Genomic DNA, 27,124 nt, shown 5'->3' with positions numbered 1-27,124 from the left:
TTGCTTGTTTGTTTGTTTGTTTTTTTAATGTGTAACGTCTTAAATCACGTAATATATAAAAAAAAAACTTCTCAGGCTGCTAATCTATATAGTATTTATTACAAAGAAACGTTCTGTATCAAGCGTCGCTGGCTATAATGTTGACGCCGGATACGTTTTACCAGTCCCGGAAGTGCTTGTTGGTTGGTTGGACACAAATTGACAACAAAAAGGAGCGCCAGACAACAGGATCGACATGAGCTGCTCAGAGACAGGGCAAGGGATTTTACAAAGAAAAATACCCAGTATAACTACATTATAAAGTCAAATGAACTCGTAATAAATTAACACACACCAAGAGAACCCCAGAAAGGCACGGTTTTGTCAGAAACGACGAGGATCTAACCTCAGAATTTATGATAACCATTGATGAATCAGTGGCCTGTGTGTGTGTGTTTTGTAATGTAAGCACTGCATAAACATTGGATTTAGACTAATGTATTTAAAGCAAGAACGTTACATAATGTTAAGGTTTTAAGACGTCTGCAGTTAAATGTTTTGTTTTTGTTTTTTCTTTAAAAGTTAAGTTTCTGTGTTTTGACGCATTTGGGGTTTAGTGTACGCGTTTCACTGTTTTTTTTTTTCACTGCTGAGAGAATGCCAGAAATTAAAGTAAAGCACATCGTGTCCTGTAGCAGCGAAGACAATGTAAGTGAAGCGTATTATTATTTGTATTGTTATTACACCGGTATTGCCACGCACGATTTAACTCTGTTGTCTTTAATATGATTCGCTTTATTAAAGCGTAGTGGTGTATTACAGATGACATCAACAATCTGTATTTAAACATATATTCTAGTAGTGAACACTCTCAAATCCTGGCCAAAACAAAACTCTTATTTTCACTGTTGACAAAATGTTATTTTTTCTGGCTGACTCCATTGTAGCCTAGACGAAAGAGTTATTTTTTTCGTTTTACTCATTAAAATAGGCTAGTTGTTGTGTTACAGTAAACGGTCAAAGGAACAGATTTTAAATCTGCATATATATCTACTACTGTCACTAAAAGACAGCAACCTCGGTTGTTATTAATTAGACATTTAGCAGACACTTTTATCCAAAGCCACTTACAGAGATTAGGGGGTGAACTATGCATCACAACTGCTGCTGCAGAGTCACTTGCAATAGGACCTCGGTTTTACATCTCAACCTAAGGACGGAACACAAGGAGGTTAAGTGACTTGCTCAGGGTCACACACAGTGAGTCAGTGGCTGAGCTGGGATTTGAACCGGGGACCTCCTGGTATCAAACCCCTTTCTTTAACCACTTGACCACCAAGCCTTGGTTTCAGTTACTGTACTTAAGTCAGTTTAAATAGCAACCATGCCACCATGCACAGTATTGTAATCTTATAACAAAGAGTTGACGCAGGTCATTTAAATTTGTATGATATACACGGCGCGCAGGAAGGGTGACTTTGCTTGGACACCACATTTCTTTTCAGGTGATCGTGCCTTACTTACTGGCCAAGCCAGTGGTGTCCAAAGCTGGCCCTTCCAGTCCTGGTCTTTGTTCCAACCCTGTTTTAAATTGTTTAATCCAACCAATTAAACCTGCACCATCCAGACCCTGAAGAAGTTCATTATCTGATTTTACCGGGATTGATTGGACCCCCCGAGCGAAACTGTTGAAGGCAATATCTAAGGGACTACACCTTTTATATAGATCTTTACAGATAAGCCTTGCCAGGTCTGGGCTGTAACGTGTGCTCTGTTGTCCTCAGACTCACAAAGCAGACAATCTGTTGAAAGCCGATACCTACAGGAAGTGGAAGTCTGCGAGGCCAGGAGAGAAGCAGATATCCGTTATCTTGCAGGTCAGTGGGGGTGGCCTTTTAACCTTCGCTTCACTAACTTGCTTTTAGCTTTTTTGTCTTTTGAAGAATTAGCAGCTTGAAATGTCACTTTACTGTTATTACATTTCCCTTACAATTTGATGGGGTTTCAATCATTGTCAGTGGTTCTGGATTTTGTTACTTCAATATTGTGCTTTTTTTTAAAATTTAAATATTATTTGTTTATTTAGCAGACACCTTTATCCAAGGCGACTTACAGAGACTAGGGTGTGTGAGCTATGCATCAGCTGCAGAGTCACTTACATCTACGTCTCACCTGAAAGAGAGGAGGTTAAGTGACTTGCTCAGGGTCACACAATGAGTCAGTGGCTGAGGTGGGATTTGAACCGGGGACCTTCTGGTTACAAGCCCTTTTCTTTAGCCACTGGACCACACAGCCTCCAGTGGCTAAAGAAACCTGGCTTTGAGTGTCTGGGGAATCCTAAGCACAGGTACAGACCAGCCCCTTCCTCATTCTCTTAATCACGTGACAATGTGACTTCTTCAATACTGCCAGCCCCAACTTCTCTCCATTTTTACATAGAAGTGGAGATACAGAATGGAAGGCTGGAGGAGTTGAAAGATCACAGTGTCACGATGTTTGATTGGGATGAGAATAGCTGTTCATTCTCTGCATTTAGGGTTCTCCAGACAAGCTCCAAGCCAGGCAAAGACATATTATAACGACTCAATACAGGAGGAACACATGCAACACGTATGCAGCAGCTCTGCAGTGTTGAAAGGGTTAAAGACTCCACTTAAAACTGTGGGATGATTGATGGTAAAAAAAAAGAAAGGTAACTGTACTCAAAACAGCCAATCAGTAAGCAAATCTAATATGCATATATATATATTTTAAATTTACCCATTTTTATATTTCAGAAAGTTATTTTATTAGTTTCCTATGGCAGTTATGTGTAGTTTTAATGCTGAAAGAGGCTTAGCACTGCATTGCACTGCACTGAAATGTAGTGTTGCTATTATTATTATTATTATTATTATTGTTGTTGTTGTTTTGTTGGTTTTGTGGTGTAGGGACTTTTATTCTGTGATGTGTGTGTTTTTTGTTTTATCACGACTGACCTCAGCTCTCTGTTCTCCTTTCAGTTTGAGAAGTCGGAGCAGATCCACAGTATTGATATTGGAAATGAGGGCTCTGCGTTCGTGGAGGTGCTCGCCGGCAACTCTACTTCGATCAAAGAGCAGGATTACGAGGTAAGAAGGAGAGTCTTTATGACATCGTTGCTGTGGCATTCTCAAAGCACTCCAGATCAGACCTGGAGTCGTTTATGGTTATAATTACACTGACAGCAGAATTGCTTGCTGAATTTACAATTACAATGCTATTGTGTTCAATTACAGTTACAGTAATGGCGATTTAGAATTACGCCAACATAAATAGCTCCGCACATTAAAATGTTTACTCTGTTTATTCTACCAAGCAGTCATCGCAGCTACAAATACAGAAACATACTTTTTTTCAAACAAATGGGGTCACTAAAGTGGTCGAAAATACAAAAATACCGATCTCAGTGTAAAACGCAACGTGGAACTGAGAACTGGAAAGGTGTGTAATTGATCAGTTATATGCTCAAAACTGCACATTTTGAGACTTGTATAATGAATGAATGTGCATGGCAGAGAAAATATATGGAACTATTTTATCAGCATCAATTACTGTAAGACAGCTCTTCAATGATTTACTCTATGGGTAGTTACTTTGTGGTAGAACAGCAAAGGAAGTGCTAACCATTGTTAAACTGCTGATAATTAATTTAAATTCTCATGGGCAATACCCATGTTTTCACATCTAGGGTGATTTTCACCCACTGTTCTAGTTTTGAATTGTCCTCTTTTTTTTTTTTTTTTTTTTTCCAGGTGATCCTGGTGACCTCCTCTTTCATGTCCCCCACGGAGAGCAGGAACAGCAACAATCTGAACCGCGTCCGCATGTTCGGACCAGACAAGCTGGTCAAGGCAAACACGGAGAAGAAGTGGGACCGGGTCAAACTCATCTGCACCCAGCCTTACAACAAGGTGACCGCACACTGCTTCACTACATTACTAGATAAGTCAGTGTACCAACACACAGCCAGCAGTGGTGTAGTCAAGCTGGAACGCTGTTCCTGTACTAGTTTCTATAGACAGAAGCGGTGGTGCAGTGGTGTACTCTTATAATAGGTGAGCAAAGTTGCATGACTCACATCTCCCGCACAACTGTCAGTAGCCTTCTTAAAAGTTTTTCGTTAAGTGTATATAAAACTACAAAGCGGTATGTAATTCAATATGCTAACGTAACATTACTCGGCAGGTTTCATTGGACTTTGAAGCAACATGAGTTAATTCTATAGGGTGATGGTGCAAAACCTTTGGCTGTAGCTGAAGGCAGAATTCCCATCTGTAAACATCTAGGAGTGAATTAAAGACTGGAGTAAAGGCTTTGCGGGCAGGTGATCTGATTGTAACTAGACCGCAGAAGCTCAATGAGTGATTAGGTGTCGGGCAGTAACTTTGACAGTAAATAGAAAAGGGCTGGCAAGCTTGTATTGCCACTTATGCTGTGTTCTCCGTTTGTTTCAGAATATTTCCTATGGGATCTCATTTATAAGGTTTCACTCGCCACCGGACGGTACTGAGGATTCAGCAGCTTCCCCACCAGTAAGTGACTTTCACTTCCGTCACACGGATATAAGCAGTATTGTCTTGTGATGCATAGCACACTGTGTTTAGTCCAGTTGCCTCCACTGTTTTCTGTTTCTGGTGTGTCATGTATCATAAATCACCTGTTTCCAATAATGTACCACTAGATGGTGCAGTTGTATAGCATCAGAGCAAAAAAAACCCTCCAGTTACTATGAAGGAGTTCATTCAGCTGTCTTCTCCATCTCTTTCCACAGAAACTAACAAAACTAGGCCAGTTCAGAGTGAAGGAGGAAGAGCCCAATACTGCCAGTCTGAAGCCTGGCAGTCTGTTCTTTAACAGGACGGCCAAACCAGACACCCCTCCCAAGAGTAAGACGAGAGCGTGCGTGTGAATACGCGCTGGGCTGAGAATTGATGAAAATGTTCAGTTTTGATCCTGAATGCTGCAGTGATTGTAATGGCTGTTTTATTTGTTTATTTATTTATTTATTTATTTATTTATTTATTTATTTATTTTCAGGATAATCGGAGCTCTACCTGCTACGTCTTTTATTAAAGAAGTTGAACTAAACTAAAATGGTCCCGCTTAGATTTGCAGCGACAGAACAAGCAATTCTTATGAGGTGTATTACTTATTAGGAAGCTCCTAAGAACATTTCATTATTTGCAGCAACTTAACACAGAGTGTGGTGAGGGTATGGGATGGGCTACCTAGTCATGCTGTTGAGGCTGAATCACTTGGATCCTTTAAGACCCAACTTGACAAGCTCTTAAGATAAATCGGCTACAAGGAACCTGGATGAGCTTAGATGGGCTCGTCTTCGGATTGGTTGCAAGCATTCCAAATCTGCTAATGGTTAAAAGTGCATGAAGAAATTGAAACTAATACGCTAATTCTCCATGCATTTCTTTGCTGTGGTTTCCAGCCACCCCTCACAGTGACAAGCCGACCCCGAGCTACGCCACTGCCACTCTGCAGTCTACGGGCTGTGCGGCCCCAAGCGCCACCCCAGACGCGGAGGAGAAACCAGCAACCAGTACGACCGCTTCAAAGGTAGAGCACGGGTTACTGCACAGGATGTGAATGTACAGGGACGCAGAACAACCACCCATGCTGGTTGATGATATTGGAGGGAGTGGGAGATTTGTTACTCATTTTACTCCACTCGGATCTAGGGTTGGTCGATTTTCAGTTATGGATAATCTGCTAAATATTCTCATGATCATCACGATGATCTCAAATCATGTTTTTTGACTTTGTCTAGTTTAGTATTTTCTCACGTACTCTTTATTTTAAAAAAGCCAACACATACTTTGTTTTAAAATTAAGCCATAACACTATCTAGATTTTTTGTATGCCCAGTTTAATTACATGTCATTTCCCCCAAGCAGGAGCCGACGCCGGGAAAGAGGAAGTATGAGTTCAGTAAAGAAAGGCAGCCTCCCGCTACCAAGAAACAGAACTCCCAGAATGCTCAGAACCCCACTGAAAACACGCGACCCAAAGCTAGCCCTTCACAAGCCAGCACCAAGAAACTCAAAGGCGAGTGATTACGTGTTTCTGACTGCCTGCCTGTTCTGACGGCTCAATGCAGCTAACAAAATCATTTCATAAGGAGGCTGTGTGGTCCAGTGGTTAAAGAAAGGGGCTTGTAACCAGAAGGTCCCCGGTTCTCAGTCACTGACTCATTGTGTGACCTTGAGCAAGTCACTTAACCTCCTTGTGCTCCGTCTTTCGGGTGAGGTGTAATTGTAAGTGACTCTGCACACCCCATAGTCTCTGTCGCCTTGGATGAAGGCGTCTGCTAAATAAACAAATAGTAATACCTGTTTTCTGAATAATGTTACGTTAACATACGGAATTACATTCCACTTTGTAGTTTTCCATAACAGAAAAATGACAAAAAATGCGATGCCACTGTACTGCTGTTAAGACTTCCGGTATTAGACTTTTGCCATATCATTTTGTAGTTTCTTTGATTACATGACGTTAAATACAAGATCTAAATTATGTTCGTATAGTGTGTTTTTTTTTTTTTTTAAGTCTCAATCCTAAAGTTCTAGGCGATGCAAAACTTTTGGCCATAGCTGTAGTTTGCATAAAAAATAAAAATGATTTCAAATTATGTGTTTAGCCGAACCAGTCAGCCCATCATCTCCCCCACAAGAGAAGAAACCACGAAAGCAGGAAGAGAAGAGAAAGACCAAGACCAAGGATTCGACAGAGGCGGAGTTCTCCCGGCTCCTGGAAGGCACTGTTTTTGTGCTCAGTGGATTCCAGAATCCATTCCGGGCTGAACTACGGGACAAAGCGCTAGCCATGGGGGCCAAATACCGGTCCGACTGGACCCCAGACAGCACCCACCTCATGTGAGTAGACGCAGGGTAGAATTTATTTTTTTCATTGTAATCATTAATTAGTCATTTAGCAGACGCTTTTAGTCAAAGCGACTTCCAGAGACTAGACTGTTGCAGTCACTTCAAATAAGACCTTGTTTGTTTTACGTTTAATCCAAAGCACAAGGAGGTTCAGTGACTCGCTCAGGGTCACACACAGCGAGTCAGTGACTGAGCTGAGATTTGAACCGTTTGAAACTCCCACAAGCCCAGCGCCCATTTCGGGGTTTCAGAATCAATTCATCAATGCATCGAGACAACTTTATTATTGAAATTAAGAAGCAGCATACATATCGGGGCTGTAAACACCTGTGGTTTAGAAACGTTTTACTCCTAATATTAATAATAATAATAAAACAATATTTCTCTGTGCTTTTGTTATCTAGCTGTGCCTTTGCCAGTACCCCCAAGTACAGCCAGGTGAAGTCCCTAGGGGGTGCGATTGTGCGTAAGGAATGGATCCTGGACTGTCACAAAAGGAGACAGAGTATCTCTTTTAAACGGTAAGTAATGCCAGGCTAAGTGTCTGTTGCCGCACCCTATCAGATCTCCGTAACATAAGCAGCGTCATTCCATCAGCGCAGCATAACAACGTTCACAAACACGCCGTGTTTAGTTCATTTTGATACGTTTTAAAAAGTGTTCAGTTCAAATGGTGGGTTTCCTGGTTTCTGCACAGTCGGGGAACGAATGAGTTCACAATTAGCCATTTGTACGAGGATGGGTCAAGGCTCAATAACACTGTTATGTGTACGGTTTGATTTCGATACACAGCATCTCTGTCGCTGTATTACAATATTGATTAAAAAGCCCTGTGAAAAGCGTGCTGCATTCATCGCTCGTTGCATGTCTTCTTTTTCAAATTGCTTCTGAATAGGCTCCAGTCGACCTTTTATTTTCTATTTCAAAGCAAGGACTTTGTTATTGTGGAGCGAAATAATGCTGTGTTTTATTTCAAGAGCTTTGTCTCTACGCCCGCCTTCTGCATGCATTTCATTTACAAAGCTTGTCCTGTTTAGGAGAGCTACGTGACGTCTTTTCTCTCGGTATGCTCGGTTCCATGGAACCATCGAGGCCTAAGTGGCCCTTTTATTGTTCCCATAAATGGAGCTAATTATGCAGTCTTATTTAAAAACTCCATTTCGCATGAGTAACTAAAAAGCAGGCTCTGTTTGAAGTGGAATTCTGAAACCTTTTTTTTTTTTGGCTTGAGCAAGAAACAAAGATGAGATAAAAGACATTTTGATTTATGTATTTATTTCTTAACTGAAAAGTGCATAGAAAATATTTGTTTTTGTGTTCTACACAATATTTTTTTTTTTCACCAGAACAATGAGCAACCAGCATTTGTTCTAAAATGTTCTGTAGCAGGAAGCTACAAGCATTAGCTAATGAGAACATTTGCCTAGGTCAAAATGCTCTTTTGAACAACGGAGCCCTATGGTTTTTTTTAACAGCTTGACACTTTTTAGATGTCGTCGTAACAGGATTTATTTCAGCAGTCTGTACAGAAATCGTATGGAAATAAAAAATGGCAATGTATAGTTAAATGATATAAGTAGCATTTAAGACCTAGGTCCCATTTGTTAAGCAGATGTGGTGCTGGTATCATTGTAAAGTATATGAAGATTTAAAGTACGCGGAATAAATTTTTATGTTCTCAAGATAGACACCCCAGTGTATTTCCAGAATCTAAAACACTCAATAACTTATGAAACTTAATGTAGTAACATATTATTTAATAGCAATTGGGTGTAGTTAAGGTATGATATGTAGGAAATTGTAAAGTTGGGCATACAACATACCACTATATCGCAGTTGCCAGGGATTGGACAGCATTGTTTAGGTCTGCTCCAAAACGTTTGTAAAAAATACTACTAATTAAAATCCAACAGAAAGCTCAGTATATATTAAAATTCCCCACATTTGTAGTCGTTTATTAAATTAAAATGAACCAGCACAACTTAGTGTGCAACAGTACTAAAATGAACTTGCTTGCCTTGTCAGAAAAGTTCGCAGAAGTGATGCCACTTTAAATTGGCAATCGGCAAACCCCAAACGTACAACGATAGTACTGAGAGTAATCTGAAATTTAAGAGAGAAAAAGGATAATATAAATGTATATATTTGTAATGTTATTTAATGATAAACCACATGGTCATTCTCCAAAGACTACTACATGCACAGGGATGTATTTTCCTAACATTTAAACAAACGTCTTCATTTTGAATTTGCTCGAAAGCAAAATAATTTGTGCCATTTCAGAAACTAAATCTCTCGGAAATAAAATAAAGCAGGTACCTCGTCAAATTACCCAGATCAAGGAAAAGAGAGACTTCTGTAACACAGATTGTCTGTTGTTTTATTCCAGACCTCGTTGATGCATTAGATCCCTTTGCATGATGTCTTTTTGATACAGTCGTTTATAAATTCTGTTCTATAAACACATGTAAACAGGAATGCATTCTAAACAGTGTTTAGAATGCATTCCTGAATAGTTGTCCCAGAACTAAAATTAAATAAAAAAAACACATAAAATGAACTACTAACTAAGGCATACTGCCAGATTGTTAAGATTATTTGTGTAGATTTTAAGCAAAATTACACAAAAGAATGTGAGAAGAAAAAAAGCCAAATAAAATAGGGTCTTATCACATCTACAGAACACACACACACACACACACACACACATATATATATATATATATATATTACCCATTTAGAATACAGTGAATCCTGTCTAACCCAGCACCTGTACAAACCGACAGTCTGTACAATTCAGCATGATTTTTGGGGCAAATTTTGTGAATTGTGCAATCTACATCTTCTGATATATTCTGATTGAAGTACCCAAACCAATTCAATAAAAATTAATCAAAAAGTGCTCACGACACATAACAAGTATTTTGTTACAGAGTGTACTTTTTTTGAGGCTCTATTTTTGGGCTCTCTTCATCAGAATGCTATTACCTGCATTTCCCTATCTTCATCCACTTGTTCACTTACTAATGTCCCAGTACAAAAACAACCAAGGAACTACGTCATCTGTTGTGTGGTTTTTAAATTTCAGCTGTAAACACTTGGTAAGAAATAATATATGATATGAATGGAAATAAATAAAATGTGTAGACTCTCCATCTACTAAAAAGGTCCATGTGGAAATTATTCTGCACAACTGCTTTTGGAACTTTATTAAAAAGCACATTTATTCATTAGATTCTGCTGTTTTCTATACATATTGGAAGACTTTAGTCTAGACACAAGGACATCATTTGATTCTGGCTAGCTTTCTACGTGAGGCTGCAATTTAATCTTTTTTGAGACTGGCAAAATAAAAAGCTAGTTGCTGCATCTGACAATATTAACCTCTAAACCATATGTGATCCACACTCTAAGCTTCCAAGCCTGGCTTATAATACACTTTAAATAGCTAAAATGCATCTTGGTACATTCGATGCTCCTTTTAATAATAAAGTGAACGGTTTGCATGTAACAGTCCAGTGGGAATAGTACTTCATTATTTAATTGATCATGATTTTGGGATGCAATGGCTTTAAAAAAGAAAACTATATTAAGATAATTTTTTTTTAAAAAGCAGTGGAAATCAGGAACGAAAGTATAAAAAAATCATATTATCTGTACTCTGGTCCTTTTGAAACGGCCTGGTTGGATTGGTAAACCATGACAAGGCTTGAGGCTTGCGCCTTGCATGCTCTGTGTCCCTATAAAGCGAAACCGATGACTATCATAGGAATGGAGATTTGGGGATAACCAACCTCCTTTAGTGTTCGTGGAGTATTCTCTATAAACTGAATTCCGAGAATTGCTTTTCATAAATTAAGCACCTGCTTAGCAACCCTGACGAATTTGGAACAGTGTGATTTTTAACCTGGTCAATCTGTGTCATTGAATTTGAATGAATGCAACTATCCTCTGTCTATCTATCTCTCCATCTCTATCTCCTCGCTAGATCTCGATCTCTATCTATCTATGTCTGTCCTCTGTATGGTGAATATGAAAATAACTCTTCAGTGCTCGAACTCTCAAGGATATGCCCGTGGTGTGTGTACATGCCTTGTTTTTTATCTGGAGAACCGTGAGGGTATTCTGCAGCACAAGTCATCTGTCCATCTGTCTGCACGCCACACTTTTTTTTTTTTTGCTTATTCAATCATGATGCCCCTTGATAAAGGCTTTCTTTTAAAACAGTTCTTTGGCAGTATCTCAAGCTGGAGGTTTGTATCTATCGTTCTTTTTTTCACGTATGTACTTGGGTGTGTAGTAGCTCGTGGTGATTTTTCATTTTCACAATACTGATGGCTCTAATTTTTAAAAGTGCTTTTGCATGTTCATACTTCAATGACAGGTACCTGATGGACGGAGCGGAGTCCAGCACTGAGGAATCTGAGGAAGACAGTGAGGAAGAGGACTCTGGGAAGCGTCGATCGTCCAGTAACAAACAGGTGAGCCGAGACCACTGTATATCGGATGTATGTAACCCATACAGAGGTCACCCTTATAAAAGTTGTAAAACTTTTGATTTTATATTCTGATATATTGTTTTAAACCCTATCTAATGAATTTCAGGACATAGATTTACCCCGTTCGGCAGAATTAAAGAGAAGGAGCTTGAAATTTCATTTATATATTTTGTTCCTTACCTTTTTAATGTCGTTTGCAAGCCAGTGTAAGGTGCTTTCACTATAGTACAAGGGCTGCTCTTCATTTCTTGTTGCCTGCCAGAAATATACAGCTGTGGGCAAAAGTTTTGCATCACCCTATAGAATTAACTAATTCTACTTCATAAAGTACCTGCTGAATAATGTTACGTGAACATACTGAGTTACGTACCGCTTTGACGAAAAACTGACAAATTGAAACATTTGACATTTTTAAATCTGACATGAAATACTAGTGTACTACTGTTATGGCTTCTGGTAGACTTTTGCGATTATCATTTTGTAGTTTTCTTTTAATTGCATGATGTTAAATACAAAATCTAAATGATGATGATCCTATAATTCTAGGTGATGCGAAACGTTTGTCCAATGTAACGTACAGGTATCCTGGATCAGCCAAAGAGTCTTTATGGAAGATCTCGTGAGCTGACATTTCCAATCAAGTTTGCCGTCGCTGATGTTGCTGGCTCTTAATAATAACACGCCCTTTCTCTAATCCTCTAATATTTCTGTGGCAGGCAACTGGATATGAAGAATCCTGAACTCCTAGTCATAGCACTTTAGCACTGTGTGCGTCACAAACAACATGCTGCATGTGAAATAGGACATTTAAGCCTGCTAAGCCTTTTGTTATGACAACAAGTACAAGGCAGCTTTTAAAGCTTAGTTTGCAGACAGTGATCACTGATAATGATGTGTTCAGCTGTCTACAATGGCCAGCCAAGAATAGGTGCTAAGCTGTTGGAAACGCCACAGTGTACGGACCTGGTAGGAAACAGTGACCCCTATGGGCGACCAAGGGAATTTGTGACTTTGTACTACAGTGTCCGGAACACCGTCAGCTTTACATATACCATACAGAAAGTGCAGTTCCATAACGAGACTGGGGTATACGCAAGTACAGAATTTAAGCCAGCAATGACCATTTCACAGATAGTATGTGTGCAAACATAAATAAAATTCACATATTAAACAGCGCTGTATTATGTTTTTTTTTTTTTTTAAGATTCAGATCGTTTTAATAAAGACACCACATCAATAAACTGCTGCCTATTTAAGGTGTGGTAAAACATAAACCAATCAGGATTGAAATTTGCACAAGCCATGTCGTGTGGGTTATCTGTATTTAATGCAGTTGTCTGTTTTGTTCATTTATTATCCCACGCTGGTTATAAAATCCCCTGCAAAGATGGAAGTAGTGGAGGCTGCCGTATGATGTCACACTTCACATTTTTGCATATATCAGCAGAACCACATATTTACTTGTCATGAAACCTGGTATTAACATTATTTAACATTAGTTATTGAGCGTATCGGATCCTGGGGATATATGGGGGTGTCTATCTGTCTGTTCACCAGTCAGTCTGCATGCCGCTGTTACATTTTTGCATATATCTGGATCATCTCTTATCAAATGATGAAACATGTCATTGCTAATTCTTCTGTGCTATGCTGTGTTTTTTACTGACGTACTTTTTCAATTGTAAGCAGCTGCGTGGTGTTCTTCCTATATGAAAACAAACAAATAGCATTATCTAGCACTCCATTCTTGTGGTTGCGTTGTGGAAGTACATTTTCAAAAAGGATTTCTTCCACTTGCTCTCTGTGTGACTGATACCTTTATTTCTCCACCATTGCTGTCCCCAAATGACTTTCTAACCTGTAGGATCTTTAAAGCAGTCCTGTGTGTTTTTTTAACACGTCGCTAATATTAGGGTTGGTGTGAATTGCAGAGGGCAGGCTCCCCCAGCGCTAACCACAAGAGAGTGACTCCAAAAAAGGAGCAGCAGAGAGAGAATGCGGAGCGCCCTGGGACGTCAAGAGCAGCCGGACTCGTCAAGGGCCAACCGCCCCCAGAGGAAGAGGACAAATTCGGGGGCTCCACCGATGAAGAGAAGCCTGGTATGTGAGCGCAGGGGTGAACAGATCATGTTGTTTCATGCGTTTGTTTTACCGTTTGCGGAGCAGTACAGTAGAACCTCAGAGTTACGAACACCAAACTTACAAAGTGACCGAATACCCTGCTTTCATCTGGAACTATACAATCACTCAACCATGCGTGCAATGCATATAGACAGACACTTCTATATGTGCTGTGTACCGACAAAGGTAAGGCAGATTTCAAAGCAAGTACGAGTAATTTTACTAGGAAAAATGTTGTTTTAAACAAAGAGCTCTTTTGGAATGCATTTTGTTTAAAATAAAATAAAAACGAGCACTATATTAACCCATGTTTTCCTGGACGTCTTTTTGCTAGAGCTAAGATTTCAGTGCCAACTTAAACATAGCCTTTTTTTCCTTTTTTGTAGTACTGTTTTTAAAGACCATAGCAATGTGATTATTGCATGACTGTGTTATTATTATTATTATTATTGTTATTTATTTCTTAGCAGACGTCCTTATCCAGGGCGACTTACAATCGTAAGCAAATACATTTCAAGTGTTACAATACAAGTAATACAATAAGAGCAAGTGTTGTATCCTTGTATTATTCACCAGATTGAGGGTGTAGATAGCAGGCGTGCACATTTATTAAAACCACTGAAAACTCATTTTCAGAGTTACGGACGTTTCAGACTTATGAAAAACCTCAATTCCCAAGGGATTTGTAAATCTGAGGCTCTGCAGTATATTAAAACTATCTTTCATGCTTCGTATCTCAAGCTTAGCATGCTAGGTAGATAGGTAGGGTAGGCTTTTTGCTCGTTTGTTTTAATAGCAGGAGGACGGGATGGTATTGTCACGATTTTTGTATTCTTTTCAAACAAAATACAGATAAGCATGTTCTCGTTTTCAACACGCCTTAGCTTGCTCTGCATTACAGTTTTGTAGAAAATAGTTTTAATGCGATTGATTGTCATCCAGGGGGACTTAACTCTTTTTATCTGCGCTAAAAAAAAAAAAAAAACTTTAGAGAGACTCTTCTCAGTAACTCTGAATACTTGAGGACATGAGATGATTTCAGATCTCCACTTGTTGTTCATGGTAATGTTGTTTTCCACCACCTGACAAAGCCACTTGGCTCCAGCAGAGCCGTGACAGAAGCAATAGTGAGAGGGGAAAGATTAACTACTCTTGATACAGAATCTTCCAGCATCATCCACCTTGGAGCACCAGGGCTTATCTTGCTAATCCGTCTGCAAAAACCTTCCTGGAGTCTGTCCCTGCATTAAACAGCCCTTCAGGTGCTTCATGTGCAGAATACAATGTACACGGACAGAACAGCACATATCCAAAATCCTTAAACTACATTTTTCTAGCTGAGATGTTTAAAAGATATATTTAATACACAAAGTACGCTTAAAGGGATAACCAATTCCACGAATTGTCCGAGGCATGGACTATACAGGTCTCGCGTGTGTTGATGTAAAAGAACCCTATGCTGTAGCGAACGTGTATTTTCATTTTAAAACCTCTAGTACTACAATAAGAAATCTGTTTGCAGGTCTTGCATTGTGATCGTCTTGCACTTTCCTGGTCGTTTCACCTGGGGAGTCCCGCCCTTTAAGGGCCGCCGTTCCTGTCTGTATCCAATCAGCTGCTTCCCCTGAGGACTGACATGCTTTGCAACCAATATAACCTTCTCTGGCCCGGGAATACCTTTTCCCAGTTTACTAATAATGACAGTGTTTCGGTTTGAAGTAGTTATGGAGTATTACAGAAGTCGCCCTGTTTTGAGTTCTTGTATTGCTCCCCATTTTATATCAAATAAATCAACTGTCAAGGTTTTAAACTTCATGGCATATTTCCTCATCAACACCCCCCCCCCCCCCCAGCAGTAATATGGAGATCAGCTTTAACTGTGATTGAGTTGGATTCCTTATATCAAGGTAGCTTTATTGGTCTCAGCACAGTGTGTGCCATGACCCGATATGTACCAGAACCCTGCTGTGCTGTTAACTCCCAAATTGAATGCAAGTGAAATGTCCTATTACCTGTAACACAGACTGTTGTGGCAGGAAATCAAAGTGAAAACAAAACAATAAAGGGCTTTTTAGAAAGTTCTGCTAATACAGAGAACTATTCTTTTGTTTTTTTGCAAGTGTTGTCGCAAGCCGGAGCAGAAATTGAATTTGGAAAAACACCTACAAGGTCACCCGAGACATTCATCAGCCTTTCCAATTAAAAAAAAAAAAAAATTGGTCTGTCTGTCTCTCCCCACCCCCTCTCTTCTCCTATGCTTAATGACTTTCACTGCTTCAGATAAATTGGCTGCGTGATCCGAAATGTAATTAAGAAGCAACTTGCTTTGAAACCTGTTGCTTTTAGAATGCATTTTGGTTCTGTCTCTTCCTTTCGGTCTCTTGAGCACCCTCAACACTTATTCGATGCCATGTTTTCTGTCCGTTTTTATTCCCTCTTTCTCTCTGTCTCTCTGTGTGACGCTAATTCTAGCATTTACATATAAATTGAAAACATGACAGTTCGCTTTTATCTCAATTACCTGGCTGTCTTGTGAGTGCGCAGCTTAGTGCCTTCACAATACAGCAGCACCAAAACAAGATGCAGACGGCTACAGCGAGTTTCAATATCTGCTCGTCCTGTTTGTGCAGGCAAGGCAAAACTGCAGACGTTCACATTGCAGGTGGGGTGGGATTTTAAAATTACGTAAAAAATGAGTACTTTCGCCTTTAGTAATCCCTTCCTGGTTACTATTGCTAAGAACCTAATTTTAATTCTGTAATCTGTTATAGTCAACTTTATTTGCCAAACAGAGACCCTTTCTAGTAAAATGATTGATGAAACTGAGATACAGGTGAAAGCTAGAGATTTGAGGGATTAGGTTTGGAACCTTTCGAACCTCTGAAATATTCTCCTGCGTCTCCCTGCAGGTAATGGCCGGGACAGTCGGGAGGACTCAGGGATGGACACAGAGGATGAACTCAGAAGGTTAGTGGTTTAATAAAGAAGGCATTTGCTGAATGGTTAGTCTGCTTGACTTGTCAAGAGACTCTTGTGATTGTCGACAATTGAAATGTCACTATCGCACAAGCACCAGAATCCATCATATTTAAAGCTGTACCTGTACCATCTGTGACTATTACACACTCCAATAGGGATTCATTTAGAAATACTAAAAGAAACTGATTAAAGTCTTTCTTGAACTCATCGAGACATTGAAGATGTCTTAAAGACTTCAAGAAAGACTTCTGATCAAAACGGATGTGTGACAAAATGTCTTGCCTTGCGCAGATGTAGTTGGTGCTCTGGAATAACACACACAAGACAGTGGAAGTTCAATAAAACAGCTCCTTTATTTGGCTGGGTTGCGTGTCAGCAACACTTAAATAATAAGCACGGGCGCTACACAGCGTTGTGACTCCGCCCCCTTCCTGGCTGGCTGGCTTCCGACTGACCCTGGGATGAACTGCCAGACCAACCAGTACGAGGCACTCTGTTCCTGTTAAACAGCGCCCTCACAGATCGGGAGGGAGATTGTTGACTAGAATTCACTCGCTCTCTGTTACAGGGTGTCATTAGTGGGCATAGAGCAAAACCTCTTGTGAAGCATTAACCTTGACAGAAAATGGCATGGCATTCCACATTTCCCTTTGAAACTTATTGCCACAAACTTTGAGCAGCTTCTTTAAAACAGGCCTCTATATAATGAAAACTGTTAAAGTACATTTTAAATGGGGGTCCATGAGTGGCTTACTTAAACGTAAAAGGAGGGAGCGTCGCTTTGGCTCTGGCGCTCCTGTGGATTAGGGAGGCAAAAACCATTGGGGACAGTTTCTCCTCATCACGCTGTAGCGAACCCTGCTTGCCAGGCGCCTGTGAGCTCAGAGCGGACACCTGCGGGGTTGACTTTTGTCCTCCAGTGGTCGGTAGCTCGCCGACATCTGCTCTTGAGTTCCTGGGTGTAAAAGAGGAAGCTGGCTCAGTCGTAGGATCGGAGGACACTCACTGAGCCTTCAGTCCTCCTGGGCTGTGTGGGGAATCGCTGAGGTCGGGGGGCAGGGTGGGGGGGAATGAATGGCCATTCCGAATTGTGGAGAAAATCTTGGGTAAAATAATTACCCCAGATTACACATTAAAAATGTACAGATAATACATTTTAAAAGTTATATATTTCTGCGGCAGAGTGGAGGCTCAGAACCACAGTAAGAAGCAGGGATCTCGGCGCTCAGCAGGAGAAGATGATCCATACGCAGGGTCAACGGACGAGAACACAGACACTGAAGAGCCAGAGCTGGACCTTCCTATCCCAGAACTGCCAGGTGAGGAGGAGCTCCTTAGTGTGACAGAACCCCCGGCAGTGTTACATTACCTTTGCTGTATTCCGTATCAAAATGGGCTTTATGAAACAGTCCTTCACCAAAACATTTCTTAAAACAGTCCTCGACGTTTTGTGAATCGGTCCAGCTTATCAGTGACGACACAGTCTCTTATTTCTGGTTTTATTTTTGATGGAATTTAAGTTTTGTATTTTTGGTAAATTATTCCTTTACAAAAAGGTAGTTGGATTTTGTTGTGTTCTCTTTTTTTTTTTTGTGTAGACAACGAGGTTGTTCAGTTTAATTCTCTTTCAAGAAATGTTTTTTTGTTTTTTTTCTTACAGATTTCTTGACTGGTAAACACTTTTTCCTGTACGGGGAGTTCCCAAAAAACGAGAGGAGAATGATGATCCGGTATATCACTGCTTTTAACGGGTGAGTCGTTTATCCAAACACAAACACACTATTAGCTGGGTACAATTTCAAACACTGGGAAAACACATAGCTGTCTGAAACCTCGTGGATTGCCACATCCAATCACATTCAGAGTAGCGCTACCATAAGAATCTTAATTTATACAGCAGCCTGCCACTGTGTAGGATTAAACATTTCTGTAGCAAACAAAAGGTCCATTAATCTTAAGTGTTATAGGTCTGAAATGTGCCGTTTTCGATTTAATTAAATTTCTGGCTTAACGAAATAATATTAATAAAAAATTCCTGTGCAGTTAAAAAATAATTTGCTGACTAGTGCATTGTGTTTTTATCTGTGCAGAAACACACATAACAAAAACTAAGCAACAGGACTTCAAAGTATATTCACTTTCACTGATGCAGTACTATAAACCTACGTGTTCCTCATAGATCTCATTTAATTGCTTGCCTATTGCATTTATAATAACCGTCAACAACTGCACTTCAGCAAAACACTACTTTGGCAGCGAATGTTTTATCTGTAAATAAAAGCTCTACTCAACAATAGTTGGATGGCACAAATTGGGCATGAATGTACATGTATAAGGGTGACTCCATTTATCCCCAGCGTGGGGGAATAAAGGATGGAGTTTGATTGAGGTCAGAATGTTAAATCTAAGTTCTCCACAAATCTCATTTAAAGTTTGTTGAATGGGCACTGACTTGAGTTGATTATCCCTAAAGCGGTGCATTGTTATTTGTAATGGACAGCGGGTGCTTTTCTTTGGTGAGTCTAAGTGGAGATTAGATTTGACGTGACTTTAGATCACCTAAAGGGATTTTAGTACACAAAGATACAGACTGGATCCGAGTTTCCTCAAGAGATGCATGGATGAGTAGATACTATTACTCCAGGGCTATACTTTCTGATTTTCAACAGAGTCCCCGTTGCTTCTGTATTTATATTCACACACTGCACCATTAATTACCTGCTGAAATTACATAGAAACTTGACTCAAAACCAGTTAGCAAGCTGAATCTTATATACTAGTGGCATATCCATGCACACTGTCCTGTTTCTTCTAGTTTTACTGCTGTGCACATATACTATTTCCATTCCCATTGTCTTAGTTGCAATCACTCTAATAAGTCTGTGTTAAGGTGCTTTGACTAGGAGTTCAGTAAGCTTTGAGTTCTAGTTCCCTGCCACTGGCATGCAGTATGTAATATAGGCAAGATGAGACCAAGTGCCTTTACCTTAGTAAGCGCTAGCGCCCTCTTGTGCACAGCTAGTGTGTTGCCAACAAAACAAAAGGAAACTTGCACCAAAGTAGCAGATCAATAGAAGGATGTTGAAGAAGGGTTAACTGCATTGTTGTGATAACTCAATTTTGTTAACTGCGAAAGTTAAGTCTAAATGGAATGTATCAAATTACATAAGTACAGCTTGTGTTCCACAGCAGGGTTTCCCAATCCTGGTCCTTTTCATTCCAACTGAGTTCTCAATTACTTAATCAGACCCGTAATTGAACTAATAATGTGCTTAATTAGACCTTTTTAATTGTTCTCAGCTCCTAAAAAGTTGATTTTTCAAGTTACTTATAAAATTGTATAGTTAACTTGAAATCTCTGTTTTAAAAGCTGAGAACAATTAACAAGGTCTAATTAAGCACATTATTAGTTCAATTAAGGGTTTGATTAAGTAATTGAGAACTCGGTTGGAATGAAAACCAGCAGGCGCAGGGGGTGCCCAGGACCAGGGTTTTAGAAGATGTATTTATTTTTTCTTTTAAAGAAAAATATATTTGGTACTTAATGGGTTAACACAGACTTGAGCAGTCGAACAAAGAAACACCCAGAAGGATGGCCAACATCATTAAAAAAGGAAGCCTTCACTTCCCTCTGTTATTCCCCTTAATAATATAATGATATTTGCCTCCAGCATCTGTTTTTTCTGCCAGTGAGCCACAATCTTATCTGGTTACAAACTGATCTTGGTCTGTCTTGACACTGATAGGAACAGCCTGATTTACAAAGTTGTGGATAGTGTAGTTTCTTCCCATACAGTCTGATAAAGTCTTAAACTGCAGTAAACCGTGAATGGACACCGACTGGAATGTGATTGTGATTGTGGGACTCTGCACTTAGAGGGGCTTCATGAAGTGGATAATCTGGAAATTAAAAGCCAGTGGAAGTGACTGTGTCCTGCATGCGTTTCACAGAATCATTGAGGAGTACATGGATGAAAAAGTGCAGTATGTCATCACAGCCCAGGATTGGGACGAAACCTTTGAAGACGTGAGTACAATACATTTAAGAACACGCAGCTTCAAATCGCATTTTACATTTTTTTTTTTTTTTTACATTAACAATTTTTATTTCTTAACAGCAATTTTATTAATGCTTTGACCATACAATAAATCATTATTATTTTTTTAAAATGTATTTCTTAGCAGACGCCCTTATGCATGGCAACTTACAGTTGTTACAAAATATCACAATACAAAGTATCACCTTTACAGAATATCACGTTACCGATAAGGACAGTTATAAAATAAAATCAGTAGAAAGTAAGAGCAAAATAAAGAGTACAGTAAATTACGTTTCAGAGCAAATTCAACGAAGAGCAGTTAAACCTATTATTATTATTTATTATTATTATTTATTTCTTAGCAGATGCCCTTATCCAGGGCGACTTACAATTGTTACAAGAGCAATTGCCCACTTATACAGTTGGGTTTTTACTGGAGCAATCTGCAGCTGTGCCCTCCACCTGGGATTGAACCCACGACCCTCCGGTCCAGAGTCCAGAGCCCTAACCACTACTCCACACTGCTGCCCCTATAGTGAAGGTATTAGCTGGAAAGAGCAAATTCCATTCAGAGCAAGTAGGAAGTATAATAAATGGATAAGAACAATTTCAAATAAGAGCAGTTACACAAAACGTAAAATCAAGTACAAGATACAGAAAATATAGTTCTAATTTAAGTAGTAGAATACAGCAGAGCAGTTCAGTACATGTACAAGATGATGCAAGTACTGATACAACTGGGTGCCGTACAGTCGAGAGTCATGAGGAGGTGCCGAAAGGTGGTTAGAGACCGAGCAGTCCTGATATCCGTGGGTAGGTCGTTCCACCACTGAGGGGCGAGGGTGGAGAAGGAGTGGGCTCTGGAAGTGGAGGGGGGGTATAGCTAATCTGCCGGTAGGGGACGAACAGAGAGGGTGTAGGGAGAAATAGTATTCTGGAGGATGAAGGGAGCAGAAAGGTCAAGACAGCAGTGGGCAAGTATAAGAGTTTTGAATTGGATGCGAGCGCCGACAGGGAGCCATTGGAGAGTGCGGAGTAGCGCGGGAGAAACGAGAGGGAAAAACAAGGCATCTTTACAAATTAGCGTTAATAGTATTAAAGGCATATAAAGTAAGTGTTTCCTTTAACCTAAAGTATTGTAGTACCCAGATATCATGTTTTAAAATGAAAATACGTGTGTGCTGTAAACTGCACATCTGAGGGGTGCTATTAAACTGAAGGACATAGACACTGAATAAAGGACACATATTAAAGTCTGAAATACAGGATTTTCTTGTTTTTATACTCTGAAAGATAACAGAAACGTATGAAGAACGTGTTTTTTTGGGGGGGTTTTTTCAGCGAAGAAGTGCAAAAGCCAGAATTCTCAGTATTGGTGAGAACAGGTTTTTTTCAACGTAAAAGTGTGACGGACCTTCAGTTTAGTAGTACTCCATTTTCAAGACCTATTTTAGCTGATAGAAGTGCAAAGCAAATAAGATTTATTACATTCTTTTGTTCGTTACAATTACTTTAAATCATCTGCATTTTCCAAATATTTAACTGCTTACATTTTTAATATCATATTGATCGGTGTTCTGTATGATTCGCTCTAGTCATCTTTAAGTCATTTTTGACAGACTTTCTAACTATTACTGCAAAAACACATTTTTGGGGAAAATCAGGAACTGCTTTTTTGTGTCTGATCCCACAGTCTTATAGACAGGGAGACAGGGACCACTCTGCTGTTTTATTTATGGTTTTCAGCCAGCACTCTCAGTTACTTTTATGTGTTGCATTAGATAACGCTGCCTTGAGGATCTTTGTTGGCAGAGTTTGACATGTTTACTGTAGAGTTATCCATCTGATTTCTATTGAGCTGCTTATTAGACGAATGCCAGAATTATAAAGGATCAATTAACCATATGCAGAGCTAACCTCTCACTTGCACTCAAGTCTGGAGGGCACTATCAATTATTAATGGTTCGTTCAATAGCATACTGCCCATGGGATTAATTAATAGGGGGGGTCTCTATGCCTGAAAACTCAACCTATTCTAACCAGCTGTAAAACATAACTACCCTTTTACCTAATGGTACCGCTGAAGCTTTTAAGATCATTTCCTTAAATCTGGTGCACACTGGTACATTATTTATTTTCTTTAGTTTTAATTCCCCCTTTTTTTCCCCTCAAGTGTTGTTTCTGTGGTGTACGGTTATACGAGTGCTGCTTTATAAAAGGTAGTTTGTTGCCGTTTAAGTGTTTATTTGTAAATTGTATACGTAAACATTATTATTATTATTATTATTTATTTCTTAGCAGACGCCCTTATCCAGGGCGACTTACAATTGTTACAAGATATCACATTATTTTTTTACACATTATCTTTTACATACAATTACCCATTTATACAGTTGGGTTTTTACTGGAGCAATCTAGGTAAAGTACCTTGCTCAAGGGTACAACAGCAGTGTCCCCCACTGGGGATTGAACCCACAACCCTCTGGTCAGGAGTTCAGAGCCCTAACCACTACTCCACACTGCTGCCCTAATAATAATACAAACACTTCAGGGATACTGGCATAGCTGTAGTGTGTTACAAGCTAATAATGGAACTCCCGAGTCTATAAAGCCCGGAAGTAGAGGGCATTATTTGAATGCTGGGAGTTCCACAGAGGAACACGCCACAGCAGTGCCATTATCACTATTCTATTACAACCTTTTAAGGTTAGTTATCTTTGTTTTGTAATAATCAATGAAATAGTTAACTCTTTGTAAGCAGGGCTCGAGCGTCCATGTGAAGCGTTTCATAAACGGTGTCATTGTGTGACCTTCTCAGCCGTGCTTTATCTGCTGTGCCGTTATTGAGTAATAACAGCTGATCTTCATAGAAAACAATGGGAGAGTTCAAAACAGATTTTAAGATCTTTGCCCCTCCTGTTTTGAGCCCTGTGTGCTCACTCAGCCAGCCCTGAGAAGACTTTACTAATCTGTCTCACTGAGCCCTGAATTAAGCTGCTTGCAGATGAAAAGGAGGGTGTTCATACGGAAAGATTTCCAGGTAGGCTTTGTCGCTCTAAAAATGAAACTTTAAATTCATGTTTGGCGTGACAAAATAAAAATACTGTAAAACGACTCGGAGCTGTATGCTGCTCCAGTACTATCCTAGAACCACGGGTGTAATGATTCATTGTGTGTCGATGCATCGTGATCCTGTCTTATCATATCATTTTATAGCGACACACACAGCCAAAAGCACAACGTAGCTCGTTTGCAGATCACCATATGGTTCTGGAATGAAAAAAGTGTTTTGTAGTATACGAAAAAACGCTTTGACAAAGTAGTCCATCATTGAATGGTCATGTGATCTTATTATGCGTCGTACAAATAGCCAATCAGGACACACGTGTCATCATATCGCAATACGCATCAGGGTATGTGTCATTAGCACCTCCAAGCAGAACTCCTATGTATCAGTTCTGCTTATTCTGTGATAGACGCCTTTGCACAAAAAGTTTCTTTTCAACCACAGAAAGCATGCTGTGCCTGTCAATCAGTCAACATTCGTTTCACACCTGAAGCAATTTCTTTTTTGACCTTATGTTCTTTTCTTTCCCCCCCAAGAAAATGACAGATCTGTACTTCAAGTTTTATATAAAAAATAAAATGTGAAATGATTGCCAAAAAAGTCATTTGATCGAAAACTGATTGATAAAAACGTTTTTAATAATAGAACTTCATTGTAAATTCAAGCTATTGTCCTTGATAACGGTAACCTTCCCTTGCTGAAAAAAAATAACCTTAATATATGTATAAGGAACAGATAAAAATAGTGGTCAAGCAATCTCAATGTCAGCCTTAGGAATTTCAAAAGGAACATTTCCCCCTGGTACATAAAAATAAGTGTGATGGAAATACTTAATTTATTCACCATACTTTTAAGCATCATTCTGTGCAGGCGTCATGAAACCTGGCCAGCAATTCTTAGCTCAGTATTAAAACCACTCTGTCCTTTGCAATTTGCAAACAACATGAAGGTCTCCCTCTATTAAGACCAACTCTCTATTCAGTCCCTTGGTATAAACTACTGAGGATAGCATTCGGTAGCAGTGTGGAGCAGTGGTTAGGGCTCTAGACTCTTGACCGGAGGGTTGTGGGTTCAATCCCAGGTGGGGGACACTGCTGCTGTACCCTTGAGCAAGGTGCTTTACTTAGATTGCTCCAGTAAAAACCCAACTGTATAAATGGGTAATTGTATGTAAACAATAATGTGATATCTTGTAACAATTGTAAGTCAGGCATCTGCTAAGAAATAAATAATAATAATTCGACAGACGTTTGTCAATTTTGACTTGCTTTCGACAAATCATGTTAATGTGCTAACAGATTACTTTCAGAAATCGTATCTATTGCGCATTTTAATTTACACCACAGGCGTGGGTATATCTGGCGTGGGATACATTTGTGTTTTCCCACTCGAGTGGGAAAGCATGAGTGGGATAGCATGTTTACCGGGACTAGTTTTGAGTGTGTCTTCGCTTGCATTCCAATCCGGTGGCGTGCTGCTGAAATTCAGGACGGAGCTGCGCTTCCTTAGTTCAAACAATACTGCCACCAATACGTGCTTTTTAACAACTGTAAAACTTTGTTTTGATTTGGACTTCCTTGATCGAGTTTAATAAAGAAATGCCAGCTACCCATCTGACTGCGTCTGGCTGATCCGAAAAGCCTGTAGCCCCTTCATTAACACCGGTAATGGTAGGAAACAAGAGGCTGGGAATTGACAGGCTGAGCTCAAGGCTCTATCTAAAATAGATAAATAATTGGTTGATCAAATCCACCCTAATTTATAATTGTTTTACCTCTATAACATTGATGGTATTAGCTGTAATGTCTGTCAGCTTTATCTCAGCGTCTTTGAAGTAGATTATTATTACGTTTTTATTAAGGAGTTAGGTATGTGTTATTTGGCTTGCAATTTCATTTCCCTTTGTCTTGTTAAAATAACCCAGAGCAGAAGCAATTTATTTTCTTTTCTATTAAAAGCCGCTGGAACCAAATGCGCTTGAATTTCAATTTGTGAAAGTTAGCCGAACAAAGAATCTGACATGTCTACACTTTTGGGATGGGGGATGCCAAGGTCATGCCAAGGTCGAATTTAATTTATGAAGTGGAACGCTTCATTCATTAGCCATTTTATTTTTAAAGAAGTTGTTTCGTCTTTTGAAAGATGGATGTTGATTTGAGTAACGCTGTTGTTCAATATAGAGGCAGTGAAAAGCCTATTTGAACAAGTTGTCGGTTTACTGGAAGTGGAAGTATCATTGGCAGCACGATTGTATTCCAGAATAAACCCTATAGAGCCATCAAAGTAAATGTTAAATTGGAATATGTTTTAGAAAAAAGAATTGCATGATTTTCCCTTCTCTGTGTGGGTTTTTGAAGGCAGGTAAAGTGGTCCCGCCTCGATGTATCCAAAGTGACGAGAGGTTGTAAGGAAACGAAATTATTTATGTGCTAAGGAGTGCACGCAACAAGGACTTAAGCAAACATTTTAATTTCCTTTTATTGATCCCAGTGATTGAAAAATTGCACACATATTGTTTAAACGATATCATTTCTACATGATAATGTAGCACATACTTTATAAACAGAAATTTAAGTAGTGATCAATTACCTGATCTTCTGGAAGCAGCGTGGGATGGTCGGTCGTCCGGAGGGGACTCGGGTATGCTTCTCAAATGCACCTCCCAAGAGCCTGCTGTTTTATACAGACTCTACAACCGTTTGCATGCAGAGCTTAGTTTCTGGCTTATCTCTGTGTGTCTCTATATTGAGAAACCTGACTCTATTTGCTTGCACCAACGGGATATATAGTCTCTCTAATTGCTGATACACTTATGACAGCAGCTTACGAGAAACCGTCTCATGGCTACTGTGGCTCCTCCTTTACCTGCATCCCCTGCCATGCCTCTTTCAGATGATCGTTTACTTTACTCATTTCTGGTAGACTGGTTTGCAATTGTGCTGCCCCCCCCCCCGGCTTTATACTGCCGCAGGAATTGCGTGTCACGTGACTTTTGCATCTCTGGTCGAATCTGGTAGACATGTTGCTAACACACCTTCTGTATTTCTTGTGTCTTCTTGTGTCTTTTCTTTGCAGGCTCTGATGGAGAACGCCAGCCTGTCGTTTGTGAAGCCGCGCTGGCTGTACGTTTGTAACGAGAGGCAGAAACTAGTCCCCCACCAGCCCTACGTGGTGGTGCCACAGGCATAGGGGCGCCTGAGAGGAAGTGATGTCACAATTGAACTGGAAGTGGGTGGGACAATGACAACACACCAGCAAAGGCCAACCAGAAGAAAAAATAATTTTCTAAAACTATACAGGGATCATCAATTGCATTCTTCCAGTAAGCCCATGTATTTTCGGGAAAGACTTTTTGATTAAACCCTTTTTTTTTTTTTATTGTTGTCTAAGATCGGCAATACACTGATAATTAGACCTTTTTGTATGGAGCAGCAGAATTCTTTCAAAACGCAAGCCAGTGCATTTTGTTTTGTTTTGTACTGATTGCATTCACGAATAAAACTGACAGACTTGCACTTTTCA

At 39.7% G+C, this 27,124-nt stretch overlaps 1 protein-coding gene across 3 annotated transcripts; it reads left to right on the top strand.

The window, feature by feature from the left end:
- The first annotated feature begins 154 nt into the window (after positions 1-154).
- LOC131706951 (DNA repair protein XRCC1-like) lies at positions 155-27,124 on the top strand. Of its 3 annotated transcripts, none has more exons than XM_059008918.1 (17): positions 155-687; positions 1,764-1,856; positions 2,982-3,089; positions 3,753-3,911; positions 4,455-4,532; positions 4,772-4,886; positions 5,444-5,571; positions 5,907-6,060; positions 6,653-6,887; positions 7,301-7,417; positions 11,281-11,377; positions 13,327-13,495; positions 16,426-16,483; positions 17,678-17,814; positions 18,156-18,246; positions 20,447-20,522; positions 26,678-27,124. In XM_059008918.1, the coding sequence occupies exons 1-17, from the start codon at positions 637-639 to the stop codon at positions 26,789-26,791; spliced, it is 1,980 nt and encodes a 659-aa protein (XP_058864901.1). In that variant the 5' UTR covers positions 155-636; the 3' UTR covers positions 26,792-27,124. The 3 variants fall into 3 exon arrangements, with proteins under 3 accessions (XP_058864901.1, XP_058864899.1, XP_058864900.1); XM_059008916.1 differs by having other exon boundaries at positions 13,309-13,495; XM_059008917.1 differs by having other exon boundaries at positions 156-687; positions 5,910-6,060; positions 13,309-13,495.

This window comes from Acipenser ruthenus, chromosome 38 (assembly GCF_902713425.1).
Source record: "Acipenser ruthenus chromosome 38, fAciRut3.2 maternal haplotype, whole genome shotgun sequence".
NCBI lineage: Eukaryota > Metazoa > Chordata > Actinopteri > Acipenseriformes > Acipenseridae > Acipenser > Acipenser ruthenus.
This window is presented reverse-complemented; position numbering and strand designations above follow the sequence as displayed.